General features: G+C 35.9%; 1 protein-coding gene across 1 annotated transcript; it reads left to right on the top strand.

The window, feature by feature from the left end:
* The first annotated feature begins 8,848 nt into the window (after positions 1 to 8,848).
* On the top strand, positions 8,849 to 9,802 carry LOC122103824 (olfactory receptor 2T11). Its single transcript, XM_042674489.1, has one exon. It carries the CDS (start codon positions 8,849 to 8,851, stop codon positions 9,800 to 9,802), a length of 954 nt encoding a protein of 317 aa, XP_042530423.1.
* The last annotated feature ends 4,551 nt before the right edge of the window (positions 9,803 to 14,353 follow it).

Below are 14,353 nucleotides of genomic sequence, written 5' to 3'. Positions count from 1 at the left end.
CTCAAAAAAATATATATATACATGTATATATTTAAGATAGGTGATAGAGATTTGTGGTAAAGTACCTGAACAGCATACAAATCAGCCTGGGTTCTATTTCCAGGACTACAGGACTATATACACACACACACACACACACACAGAGCACAGAGAGAGAGAGAGAGCACAGAGAGAGAGAGAGAGAGAGAGCACAGAGAGAGAGAGAGAGAGCACAGAGAGAGAGAGAGAGCATGTTCACAGAAATATGTGGGACAGAGCAAGAGTGAATCCCTTTTAAGCTTCCTGCATAGATTTTTTTTTATGTAATATGTCATGCATTCTCTGTGCCTTTTGGCTAAGCCTTTCTATGGATGTTGAGGATAGAACCCAGGATTTCGCTCAATCTCTATCATTCCGCTTCATTCCCAACCCCCTCCTTGCCAGTAAGGAATGAAAACTACAAGGGATATTTTTATGTTTTGATGAATTAATTTCATTTTTAATATATCCATATTTTTATTATCAAGGTGATAAACAGAGGGGTTACAGTCCCATAAGTAAGGTAATAAGTACATTTCTTGTCAAATTTGTTACCCCTTCCCTCATTTTTCTCCTACTTTCCCTCCCCCCCCCCACCCACCAGGTTGTACAGATCATTTCCAGCATATTGTCTTGTGTATATTACCGTTGCCTTGGTTTCCCTCTTGTCTTTTTGTCTCACCATTCTGTTGTTCCCCATCCCTTCCCTATTCAGATAAATGTATAGACAATACCAGGGCACCAAAGTCAAATACAGTGACAACAAGGGATATATCATAGGGGAAGGACACTTCTGGCTTTTTCTGCTTATGTGGTGCTGAGGAATCGAACCCAGGGCCTCATGCATGCAAGGCAAGCATTCTACCACTGAGCCACCTTCCCAGCCCCAGTATGTGGACTCTTAACATATCTTTATTCATATGGAGTTTACTATATGCCTAGAAATTAATAAATGTTTGCTACAGCATGAGCTGGTGGCTCCTGTAATTGTAGCTACTCAGGAGATAGAGCTAGGACCACAACCTGAAGCCAGTCCAAGCAGGAAACTGTGAGATTCTTGATTTTGGTTTTGTTTTTTCCCGTGAGGCTTGAACTCTGAGCCTGGGCACTGTCCCTCAGCTCTTCAGCTCAAGGCTAGTGCTCTACCACTTGAGCCACAGTACCACTTCTGGTTTTCTGAGTGGTTTATTGGGGATAAGAGTCTCACAATCATTTCTGACCAGGCTGGCTTTGAACCGTGATCCTCAGATCTCAGCCTCCTGAGTAACTAGGATTACAGGAGTGAGCCACTGGCACCAGACCTGTGATATTCTTATCTCTGAAAAACTAACAAAAAGCTGGAAATAGAACTATTGCTCAAGTCGTAGAGTATGAGACGAGCAAGAAAATGCTCAGGAATGATGCCCAGGTCCTGAGTTCAAGCTTCACACTTGGCACAATAAATAAAAAGTAAATAAATATTTATGGACAAATACTTAGATACATAAATATTCATTGGTGAATGATCAATATATAACCATTCTGTTATAAATAATTAATGTTTTTATTTCTTTAACACTTGATTAATTGAAAATGATCTCATTAATATCTTAATATTGCTGAAATCATGCAAACCATCCATTTATGTTTAAATAAAGTGAAAATATAAAAATTAGAATCAATAGATTAAGATACCTTCTCTGAGTTTCTAGTGTCTTGTTGCTTAATTTACTTATTCCCAATCTGTCCATTCATGTACTGGTAGATAGATAGATAGATAGATAGATAGATAGATAGGTACATAGATATGGTACTTGGGATTAGATCCAATATTTTGACATAATTTTAACTAAAGAAGAATAACAATGAACTTTCTATCATTTATTCATTTAAAATTAACTTCACCTCATATAGGTCCTATAATACCAGACAAAACATTCATATGGTATTTATTTTTCCTATCAAAGGAAAATTGAGAAAAATTATTGAAAAGTTAAAGACTAACCAAAATTTACTCAAACTTACAGTATTTACTGTTAGTATAGAGAAAACATGTCATTCATCAGTGCTATTGTCATAAAGATTATTCTCTTCTACATGCTCACAATTAGGTAGGTTTTGCTACAGAACTTTGTGTATAATTTTATCTCTGTATTAAAATTGTACAAGGAACCAAATAGAAAAGAGGAAAAATGGCCCAGAGGATGAATGTTTTCAAATGAAGCAGACCGATTCGTATGAACCATCTTCAACATTATTCCACTTGTGTTCTTTAACTTTATATTTCTGCTTTATTACTTGCGATTTTTCTTTTTGTTTGTACTGGGACTGCACTCAGGGACTTGTGCCTATGAGTCAGGTGCTTTACTACCTGAGACATGCCTACATCACTCTCTGCTCTAACATCTTCTCTTTTATCTTTCTCCTTGCTAACAATAACCAGCATCCTTCTTGGTAGTTTCCACCCAAATTAGTTTCAAACTTCACATTTTTTCCTCCACCTGCGACATTCTTGTCTTCTTTCCTACTTATATGGTATCTTGCCTAATTCTGGTTGATATATATTAATATTTAATGACTTAATATCCCAACTTTCTAAGATTGAGCCTTTGTGTATTTAATAAATGAATTTAACTCATACAACAATGATATCATAGTTAATAAAGGAGCAATCATAGTTAATTAACATAGGTAATAAAGGGATTTATCTCATACAATCATGTTTAAGAAGTATTGGAAAATAAGTTTAAAGAGTGAATTGTACAAATCCCTAGTGATACCATAGGGATGAAGCTGGTATAGTAGAAAGAGTTCTTCAATGTTTTGAAGTCTATTCAACATTGGTGTATTACATTGCAGCGATTTATAACCCATCTCTATTCTGATGTATGAGGTTTTGTATTGTATATTCTACTTGGTTTATTTGTTTGTTTCTCTATTTATTTTTGAAACTAGTCCCTACAATGTTCCCTAGGCTGGTCTTGAAGTCCAGGACTCAAGTGAGCCACCTGCTAGAATAACTGAGATTATGGGCATGAGCTACAACGCTGGGCTTGTTTGCTCTAGTTTAATACTTCGATAAACATTTCAAATGTTGTCACATACATAGTGTCTTCCCTTTTCCCTCACATGTGAGGCAAATCTTTCCCCAGAAATCTTTCCCCAGAAATCTTTCCCCAGTTACTTCACCAAATTCTTGTGAAAAAATTTGACCTCCAAATTTCCCTTGTTATTGAAATAATAAGTTTACTTTTGAGATAAAATTATAAACATAAGTTTAATACCCCCAGTTGCATACTTTCATAGTGGCAGGCACTCTTGTAGAAGATGAGGGAAAAAGAGAAAACTGTTTTTCAAAACCAACTCATCTGGATTGCACGATTTTGACTCTGATCCCTACACACTTTGATGGAGTATTTAAGGGAAGAATGAGTATTGTCAGAAATGGAAAAGCCAGTAACAGAGCAAATTAATCCTCACTCCAAACAAGAGGCAGATTGGATCTCAGATCCCTTGGTCTGGGATTTGGGCACCAAAAATGACATTAATTGACAGACAAATTCCAAAATAGATAAGCATGTGACTCAATACCCAGCTGCTAGCTTATTAATCGTATTAATGACCTGGGGACTATTGTCCCTCTAGGAGCAAGCAGATAAAAGCTCTGTTTATTTTCTATTGGATGCCCACAAATCTGGTCTACTAAGGATGTGAAGATTCATCTTGAAGGGTAATACAGGTCAGAAATACAGAGATGAACCTGCCTAAATTGTTGCTTCTACGTATTTTTATTCAAGTAAATACTTATATTTATGTAGCATAAATTTCTAATAACGGAAAGGATAAAGTCTTCTTATTAAAGAACGATTACAGACAAGAAAGAGTAATCAGAGAAACTAAAATTATTAAGGCACTTAGTAGGGAGAAACAATAAAATTTCAGTTACTTACAAGCAACAACAGTGTTTACGGATCAATTAGACAACTGACTTTTAATGACAGTTTACTAAGAATTCACAAAAGAAGGAACAATGTATATTCATGTTTATATATATATATATGCACAATGTATATTCATTCACGTGTTTCAGTATGTATAAAAACATATATATACGTATGCATATTAAAAATAAGGAGACTTCTCCCTTTAAAATACCCTGAAGCTGTCATCATAAAAATGGATATTGACCTCCTTTCTACTCTATTGATCACTTTAATTCTATTATGTACTAAAATTTAATATATTCTGAGTTCAGTAAAGATATGTTTAAGTTTCTTCTTGTTTTCTTACTAAAAATAACAATAGATGATGATGTGAGTCTCTGTGTGTGTGTGTGTGTGTGTGTGTGTGTGTGTGTGTGTGTGTAGTGCTGAGATTTATATTCATGGCTTCAAACTTGCTAGGTAGACATTCTACTATGAGAACAAGATGAATATTTTATAGACTAAATTGCTCATTAATCTGGTATCACCAGGCAAATATTTCCTCAGAATAGAAATTCACTCCCATTACTTTACAGACTCCTGGTATTGACTAGCTATTCTTTCAGAGACAAAGTATAACCCTTATCATTTATACCTGGAATTAGTGAGAACACTTTTAATCTTTAATGCTCATACAACCCTGTTTTCAAGTACAGTAAAATAAGATTTCCTGAAACTATTTCTCTGCACTGCAGCCCTCTATTTTGTACTTTGGCATTTGTAGGAAAAGGAGAGTGTTGGGCAGACTGTGTCTTCTGAGGGAGCTGGGAAGGTTTGTATTATAGGGAAGATCCCCAGATTTCAGCTACTGCCTTCTGCCATTCCATTCCCAGATGAGTGGCTTCAGATTAATAGCTTAACATCTCATCATGTTTCCCCTTGGGCAGCACATGAATTAGGTGAATGTGGCATCAAATTGGCAATGACAGACACAAAGTAAAAGTAAATCGAGGCAGGAGCTATGCTTATACATTTACTAGAAGGGTTCTGTGGAGTCCTCTGGGGTGGCAAAAGAGGCAGTGAAATTTATGAGCCTTGCACTCACAGGGATTGTCTGTGATGACTGGGGATTTCCCACTGTTAGGGAGGTATTTCTGAGAAACTCATTGACTTCATGTGGTTGCCCTTTATATTGCTGAACACTTTTGGTCAGGGATTTATTTTCCTTACATGTGATTATGGCTTTGCACCTTGTCTTCATTTCACTTTTATTAACTACTGACAAACTTACCTGTTGTTTAGTAAAGGATATTTGTCTTTGTGGAGCAGTTTAGTATAACAGATCATGGAAGCTTCATCCAGAGCCTGAACCCCTATTTCCAATTTGATTTTTCCACGAGTATGATGGTGGTAATTACAGCCATGTTGTAAAGAGTAACTGTCAGAATGTGGGGGCTTGTGAAAGTATGCTTGATCAGGTCATCATTAGTAATTTGCCTTTATTTTGCTTAAAAATCTGATAAAATTAGTAATTGGCATACTAGTTTCCTATGTATATCAAATTACCATAGCCAATTTTTTCTACTGCAGTTCTAGAGATCAGAATTTCAAAATTGGACACAGCTAGCTAAAGTCGTAGTGCTGAGAGGTCTGGATGACTTCCTGGAAGCATTCAGAGATCATTTGAGTTTTCTAGGGAGCCAGCCATAGTCCTAGGCCTGTGGTTTCCTCTGACTTCAATGGAAAGGAGTAAATCATTATGATTTCTGTTTCCAAAATTATATCTTCTCTGACTCTCCTTCCTCACTCCTTTCTCCTAAGGATTCTGTGATTACAAATCCCAAGTAATCACTTCATTGTGGAATCATTAATCACATCTTCAAGGCCTTTTGCCTTATAGGGAAGTACATGCAGATTTCTAGAGATTAGGCTATAAGGTTCTTTGAGTGTGTATTTGGAGGCAGCTCTGCTGCTCATTAATATTATCTGAATCGACTATGGCATTAAGTTTAATATAGTAGCAAATTAACAAGTCTACTTGATTTATTGTTGAATATACCAAAAGTGAGACACGTGTTTTCTTGTTATTAAAAGCAGATGAAAATTTGTTGCTAAATTAGATCATACATATTGGTTTTCTGTGTATGTGTTTAATGAATAAGTTAAAAATATACTTAACATCTATAATATAATCTCAGCATGTACAATAACACTTGAAGGTCTAGTTATCTTTATATAGTAATTAAGGTCTAATAGAAAGGAGAGTTGTCATTGCTTTTTCTGGGTCAGAAGAGAAGAAAAATGATCTTCACCTATCATCATATGTTATACTGTTGTCTTAATTACTCTATGTCCAAGTATCTTGAGTTTAAACCACATGAGGTAATTATCTTGAATTTGTGTGTATATACCTCACTTTGTCACTTTGTCATATACCCTTTTTAATACTATTAGATTTTTAAAAGTTATTCATTTTTTTTCCTACAACCAATTTTCTTTGCAGAAAATGTGGGATGGGATTTATTTCATTATAACTTTTATTGTAAATGTATATAAAGCTTTGCATTTTATATACTGAGCATTTGTATAATAAACCCATAATTATGTTTAAGGAATACTATTAAAAGTATATTTTCTTAGAGAAAACACTCTACATTATGATTGACTTCATTACTTGTTTTTAATAAGCCAGTCATTCTTTCAAATGATGGTAGTGTACAGGTAATAAGCTACAATAACAGTGTTAATCATACAGACTTGCTTTGCAGAAGTATAAGAGAAATGGCTTATAAACTAAACAAGCTGCTGAGGAATGTGAAGGAATATGAAATCATAAAGTAATATCAGCACAGGATATTTTAAGATCAACGTCTTAATGGCATTAAAGATGACCTTTCTGATATGGGAGAGCCCAGGGAAGGGATCTAAAGGGACAAAGGACTGGGCTGGGAGTGAGTGGAAGAGAAGTGAACAAATGACTACTTGTCTGTGCAACTAAAACAGGTTATCATCTCAGAATGTAACATGCTCAGAACACCGTGTGCCAGTGGGTCATGAATTATCCGTTCAGGACAGATACTAACAAAATGTGGTACAACTTTCCCAAGTGTATTCAAATTAGTATGACCAACAGCTGTGAACATGATAGGAAATAAACACGTTTCATTTAAATTATTTTATACTTTTTGGCTAAGACATTAAAATTTCCTTAATATAAAAAAGAAATGTATTCTCCCTCTCTTTTTATAGTTCAATTTACTAAAGACATTTTAGAGTGCACAATAAAATAAAATTTATTTTATATTAATAGACTTTAACAAAGATATTTGTAAAGCAATATTAATTTTCAATTATCCTTAATAGACAGAATGGAGACTAAGTGAATGGATTGGGTAGCCAAGCCTCAGGAACAAGACCTTTGACCACAGGTATGTTGGGTTGTTTACAGAGTAACTGGGATATATTAATCAGTGAGAAACTTGAAGCTAGCTAAATTTTGATGTTAGAATCTTATTCTTGCAGTAGATTTCATTTATTTTAGGTTTGCTGGTTCTATTTGTCACTTTCCACTGTTGCTACAATTTTTAACCTTTGTCAAGCTAGTTATGAGTTCATCATGACAGGGGACAATCAGCTACAGTTTAATTGTATAAATATTGAATATTTCTTGAGAGTAAGCATACCACAGACAAATGCTTGATGTTTATCTGAACAACAATGACATTTGGACATTTATATTACTAAATCTGGCAAACCTATTTGGAAGGGCTAAGGATATTTCTGTGAATGGAAAGATACAAATACAACTGAATTTCAGCATGTATTTTAGCTTTCCTCAATAGACTCTCAATCTTACATGTATAAATATTTTTCTTTCAAGTCACTAAAATGTACCATTGTGTGAAAGTATATTATTTATATATGAGGTTGTTGTCTTCTTTTTTCCTTTATAATAAATCTTTAATGGATCTGGGAAGAGAAAGAGAATCACACACATACACACACACACACACACACACACACACACACACACACACACACACACACACTCAGTTTTGTAATCTTTTTACCTGTTGCTCTTTGCTCCATAGCTCTCCAATCCTTAGTTAAGCTTTGGATTTAGTGCCTATAAACATTGACAGACATTTAGCTTATTTGACTTCTTGCTCCTGTATGTCTCTTGCTGCCATAGTTACAAGGTTATATATTTAACTCCTTTAGCCTATTTTCAAAAATGTATTAACAATGGAAAGAGTGCTGACTCAATTGGTAGCATAATCAGTGCTGTGATTTGGTTTTGCTTTTTTCTGGTGGTTGTTATAATTATTGGAACATGTTACAGAGTAAGGAAAGTACATGAAAAAAAATGGTGAATAGAAGGTATGGATAAATAAATATTAGATAACAAGACCCTGCTAGCAATACTGAAGAAGCTCATCTTTAGATATTTAAAAAATAAACAAGATCATGGGGAAAATTTTGTTCACTAAGTCCTACAAAATTCTTAACTCTTTATTTACTAATTTACCCATCTCATTTACCTATACCTCCTTCAAATGATCAGTGACTCAATATTTCTTGTACTAGTATTTTCTTAGCCATTCTATGGGTATGAGAAACAAAACAGAAACGCTAAAGCCCTACTCAGGTATAGGCTGAATCTATTGTTATCCAATTTCCATTCAATTACACACGACAGGATAAGGGCCATTGTATACCAGAGAGAAGTCATGGTTACTTATTCATGATCGTCATGGTCTGATGGCTTGTTTGTTTTTCTCTAGCATTCTCCCCTGGGAAATTGTATCCCCACCAGTAGTCTCTGAAGTGCTATCTCCACCCAAGTTCCACTCATTATTGAACGTGTTTCATTTTCTTTCTGGTTTTTGAGTTTCCCTCTTCGCGAGGAGCTACCACAGGCAACATCAATGAGAAAAAGAACTTCATCCTCTGACTTTATTCTGCTGGGGCTTCTGGTGAGGAGGGAAGCTACAGGGATTGTTTTCACAGTTATCTTTGCTATTTTTGTGGTGGCTGTAATGGCCAATTTGATCATGATAGTCCTGATTCAGGTAGATTCCCGGCTCCACACCCCCATGTACTTTCTGCTCTGCCAGCTGTCCATCATGGACACCCTTTTCATTTGCACCACTGTCCCAAAACTCCTGGTGGACATGGTTTCTCAAGAGAAGACCATTTCCTTTGTGGGCTGTGGCATCCAGATCTTCCTCTACTTGACGATGATTGGCTCAGAGTTCTTCCTCCTGGGCCTCATGGCCTATGACCGCTACGTGGCTGTCTGTAATCCTCTCAGGTATCCAGTTCTGATGAACTGCAAGGTGTGCCTTTTGGTGGCTGCTGGTGCCTGGTTTGGCGGCTCACTTGATGGATTCCTGCTCACTCCCATCACTATGAACGTCCCCTACTGTGGCTCCCGCAGAATCAATCATTTCTTCTGTGAGATTCCTGCGGTTCTCAGGCTGGCGTGTGCCGACACGTCCGTGTACGAAGCGTTGATGTACGTTTGCTGTGTGCTCATGTTGCTCATCCCGGTCTCTATCATCTCCACTTCCTACTCTCTCATCTTGCTAGCCGTCCACCGCATGCGCTCTGCAGAGGGCCGAAAGAAGGCTTTAACCACGTGTTCATCCCACCTAACCGTAGTCAGCATTTTCTATGGAGCTGCTTTCTATACCTATGTGCTACCCCAGTCATTCCACACACTCGAGAAGGACAAGGTGGTGTCCGCCTTCCACACCATCGTCACACCCATGCTTAACCCTCTCATCTACAGTCTCAGAAACAAGGATGTCATCCGGGCATTTAAAAGGATATTTATGCGTTGCTCATCTACTCAGAAAGTAGCCACAAGTAATGCTTAGGTCTTTCGTCGCCTGAGGATTGGGCTTCCCAAAGACTTTGTCCGTGTTTCCCTGTCAACAGAGATTACTTGGTTATCTGATAACCTGTTTTACTATTGACGGTTTGGTTGGTTCATTCTATCTGGATTCTGGCTTCCTAGATAAGGGCATGATTTACTAATTATGAAGAAATCATTGACAAAAGAACAAAATCTATTTATTGCATTGTAAGTTAAAGCTCTAAGTTCCTATATCTAGGAAGGGAACCAACTACAAAAACATCATGTCCAAGTATTCCATAACTATGCAAGGAAAATATTCTACAATATTTAATATTGAAGGACACTGGCTTGTCACTTTCCATGAGAATGTAATAAAAGCATCCTTGACCAGAAGCCTCAAATGTCTCAACTCTGTCATTTTGCAACAACACTCATTTGAATTCAGTTCTGAGAGAAATCATTTTTTGAAGAGGTGTGACATGGTAAATATACATGTGGATAGCAAATAGGGAAGCAAGAAAAAAACTCGAGAAGTTTCAAAGAACATGAACTTAGTTGGAAAAGAGACCAGTGGAAATTACTGCATAAGTCTTACATATTTGGGGAACAAAGGTAGCAAAAAGGTTACTAATTGGGTTTTATATAAGTGGACATAAAATAAAATTTTATTTGATGCTGCTTATAAAACTTCTACAGTGGTAGGTAAGAGGAATTAAGAATTAAATCGAATAGAATTTAAATTAATTAAATTGAATTAAATTGAAGAATTAAGTTCAATAAGCCTCTAAAATTAATTTTAGTATTTAAGTCATTTATGAACTTAGCTGGAGTTCAGATTAAAGTTTGAAATATCAATTATGTCTTTGGTAGTCTTTAGAGTATAAAGGATATTTAGAAACACAAGGTTAGTAGAACTCACTTAGGAGAAAGGATTTAAGTCTGGGACCGAGGCCACTGGAATCAGATGGGAAGTAAATAAAAGAATGATAAGGTCTGTTGAGTTATGAATATGTGACATCTAAGACATAAGTGAAGAAAGTGTAAGAATGGGCCAGCTCAGCTGTAGCAAATACAGATAATGGTTGGATGAGAATGAGAGATAGGGCTTGATCATGGCATGCAGCACTTGGAGATCATTGTAACATTTATTTGAATGATTTCAAAGAATATATGCTTAGAGAGGGTTCAAGGTAACATGAAGGGAGAGGAAGTGGGCAAAGTAACTATTATAGAAAGTTTCAGATCGATTTACTTCTCCTATCTTTTTTTGTAACAATGACAAATTGAACATAGCTAAGACAGGTAATATCCATGCATTCATTGTTAATATTATATGATCTTAGAGATCTTTATACAATTAAGGATAGTATTTGGTACAAAGATAATAATGATAATAGGTTAAAAAGTGGGTGGGTATCCTGTGAGGGAGCCAGAGTGCCCAGAGGGGTTGATATGTCCATGTATAGCTGATCGAATGGCTGAGAGTCCAGGAAGTGCACTTAAGGAACAACAAAAGCAGGTAAGATCATCACTACTTTCTTAGTATGGCAAAGAGGTCTTGGTAAAACTTTGGGAAGGGAATAAAATGGTTTTGCAGAGTGGCAAGTAAATGAAATAGGAAAACATATTAGGATGATATGGAAGCCTTATGAGGCCACTGGGAATTGATTTTACGATTTTGACATGAGCATATTTTTCAGATAACCCACTACATATACTCAGCATGGTACCTAGAAAATAATAAGCATTTAATATTCCCTCCATAACAAAGTATGATAACAATAATGACTGATGATAACTGCAGTGATCATTTTTATGACAGAATTAGCATTGCCTATGTGAGGATAATATATCATATTCATGTATGTCTTTCCAATAATATAATTTACAAGATTAGAGTAAAATTATTATTATGAAATTTCTAAAATAATAATTTGCACCATGAAATTTAAGTTTGCATTACTGGATTAGTGTTTGGAGACAATTAAAAATAGAACAACCAATATTCTTGGTGGAGTGGATCCTGTCTAATGAATCATGATTTGAAATCATAAGGTGACATTTTTTTAAATTAGAGTTTCGAGGATTTCTACATGTTGTTTCGAGCCCCTCCACCCTACATACTAAAACTTTCCCTGCCTTTTATGCAGTGAATCCTCCTGTGTTTTAAGAGATTTCTCTAAAATATAACTCTGACTACTGGACTCATTGATTATTCAAGCTTTTGATTAAATGCATATTTATAGTTTTCTCATTAATATTGAATTGGCTTTTATATATTCTCACATATTCCTTCAATTTCTAATAAAATCTGATCTTTAAATTTCTGACCTGTGATCTCCTGAGGATTTTACTTCGCCTCCTTATACCAAAGTTTAATATTTTTCTAAAAGTTAATCCAATGTCAAGTATGGGGAGTGTCTTTTTAGAGCAGGTATGCTTTATGTCTTCATCTATTGCTTCTAATGCATTGAGAGCTCAACCTTTGTAGAGACTTTTTCCACAATACACTGTGAGTAGAAATATAAACATGTTCAACTACTCTGGAAAACAGTTTGGAGATTCCTCAAAACACTAAATATAGAACTACCTTATGATCCAGTAATACCACTCTTGGGCATTTATCCAATAGATTATACTTGCACAAGCATGTTCATTGCTGCACTATTCACTACAGCCACTGTATAGAATATATAGCCCAGATTCCCCTTATGGAAATGTGTTAGATAGATAGATAGATAGATAAACAGACCAGAAAAATTATATTAAGTGAAACATGTCAGTTGACATTCTTATGTGGGTTCTCCAGACACAGATATGACTAGAAACTATTTTATCTTAATTCAATAAACAGTTACAGATCTCAGACACTGCATACATTGACATTTGTAATTTTATCTTCAACATTTGTGTTTAGTCCCCTTTCCCCTTGGATTGTAGTTCTACATCCAGAGATTAGAACATCTATAAATGATGAAAACCTTAAGTGACTGTTTTCAGATTCTATCTAAACATCCAAAGGGTAGGACTTGAGACAACTTCTACCATCTTGTGCCTAATTATAAGACATTATCTTCAAAGGAACTGGTTTATTCTTTGTGTATTCATTAAAGCAGTGAGAGAAAACATGCAAATAATATAAGAGTGATTTAACAAGCACCTTTCAAGTAACTGTCGTAACTTTGCTTTATCTTTTGGTACTGATGATTTTTCATTTGGCACGTACTTGGTTGTCAAAACCATCATTGCTTGGACACTGTTGTTAGGTATTTAAGAGCCCAAATGATCTGGGTCTTAAAGCAGTTCCTCTTTTACCAGTCCATTCAAGTCTTGACACTTGAGCTTGTTTGTGTGAACATCAACATGTTAAGGTACATAGAGCTCACTGTTACTGTAAATAATTAGTCATCATTATTAAAATCCCAATTAGCTTTATTATATCACCACTACCCAGTTCATTCTGGGTATATTCAGTATTATGAGCTCAGACTAGAGTTTTAACTCATGCATGTGAGTTCTCAGGGACATAGATTGCTTGGCTTAGGTACTCAATTCTGTACTCAATGCAGTTATCTACATACTAAGACCCAATTTCAACCAGAATTCAAAAACTACTTACTCAATGTGTGCATGTTTATAGTGCTGTTTAATTAATCCCTTCTGTTCCTGTTCCTGTTTTCTGTACCCTTTGTCTGGTATATGAGTTAATCTTATTTGGAGAGGGGAAGGAGAGCACAGAAAGGTAGGGCAAAGGGTGAACCAATTCAGCAGTGATACTCACTAGACACTAAGTTGGAAATGAACTATACAACTATTTGTAAACTATGCAAAGCCAAACCATTATTAAAGGGAGAAATTGATCAGCTGGGCAACAGTGACTCAAGCCCCAAGACCTAGTAGAGACACACGTACAGACAGACAGACAGACAGACAGACAGACAAGCTGAGACAGAGAGACAGAGATTTTAAAATATATGATTATTTTAAATATTTGCCTCACTGACAAGGAAAATATAACAGAGATAGCAGCTACATGTGTTAACTTGGCAATGGATTTGGGAAACACTTTTCCCAAACATTAATTTTCTTCCTTCCAGGATTCTAGCATATTTCAAAGGATACCAAGCTAATGATAAATGCTTCAAGGACACTGCTATGTTCATGTTGAAAAATTAATTTTAAAAGTGACAAAATGTGGGAAAAGTTTGAGAAATATCATGGCATGTGGCTTCTGTTTGCTGACAATTCTATACATATTTATTCACTGTTTCGGGCTCTGTGCCATAGATGTGGAGTTACATGAGAGAGAGTAAAGAAACTGCTGCATTGCAGAGCTCACAGGCCCATAGAGGAGGACAGCCACTAAAGAGATGAGTAAGTCCAAGGAGCTCAACTGCTTCAGATGACAAAGTCTATTAGTAAGGTTGATTGTGATAGGGCTGGGAGTGGTGAGCCATGCCTGGGAACGAGACCCCAGCAGACTCAGCACTAGTGAGGTCAGACTACGGACCAAAAGATTACTGTCTTTTCATGATAATGAGATGGATTTGATCATACTCTGAGATCAAGC

The sequence above is a fragment of the Dipodomys spectabilis genome, unplaced genomic scaffold, assembly GCF_019054845.1.
Source record: "Dipodomys spectabilis isolate Male_0828 unplaced genomic scaffold, ASM1905484v1 ptg000019l, whole genome shotgun sequence".
In the NCBI taxonomy this organism is placed as follows: Eukaryota; Metazoa; Chordata; class Mammalia; order Rodentia; family Heteromyidae; genus Dipodomys; species Dipodomys spectabilis.
This window is presented reverse-complemented; position numbering and strand designations above follow the sequence as displayed.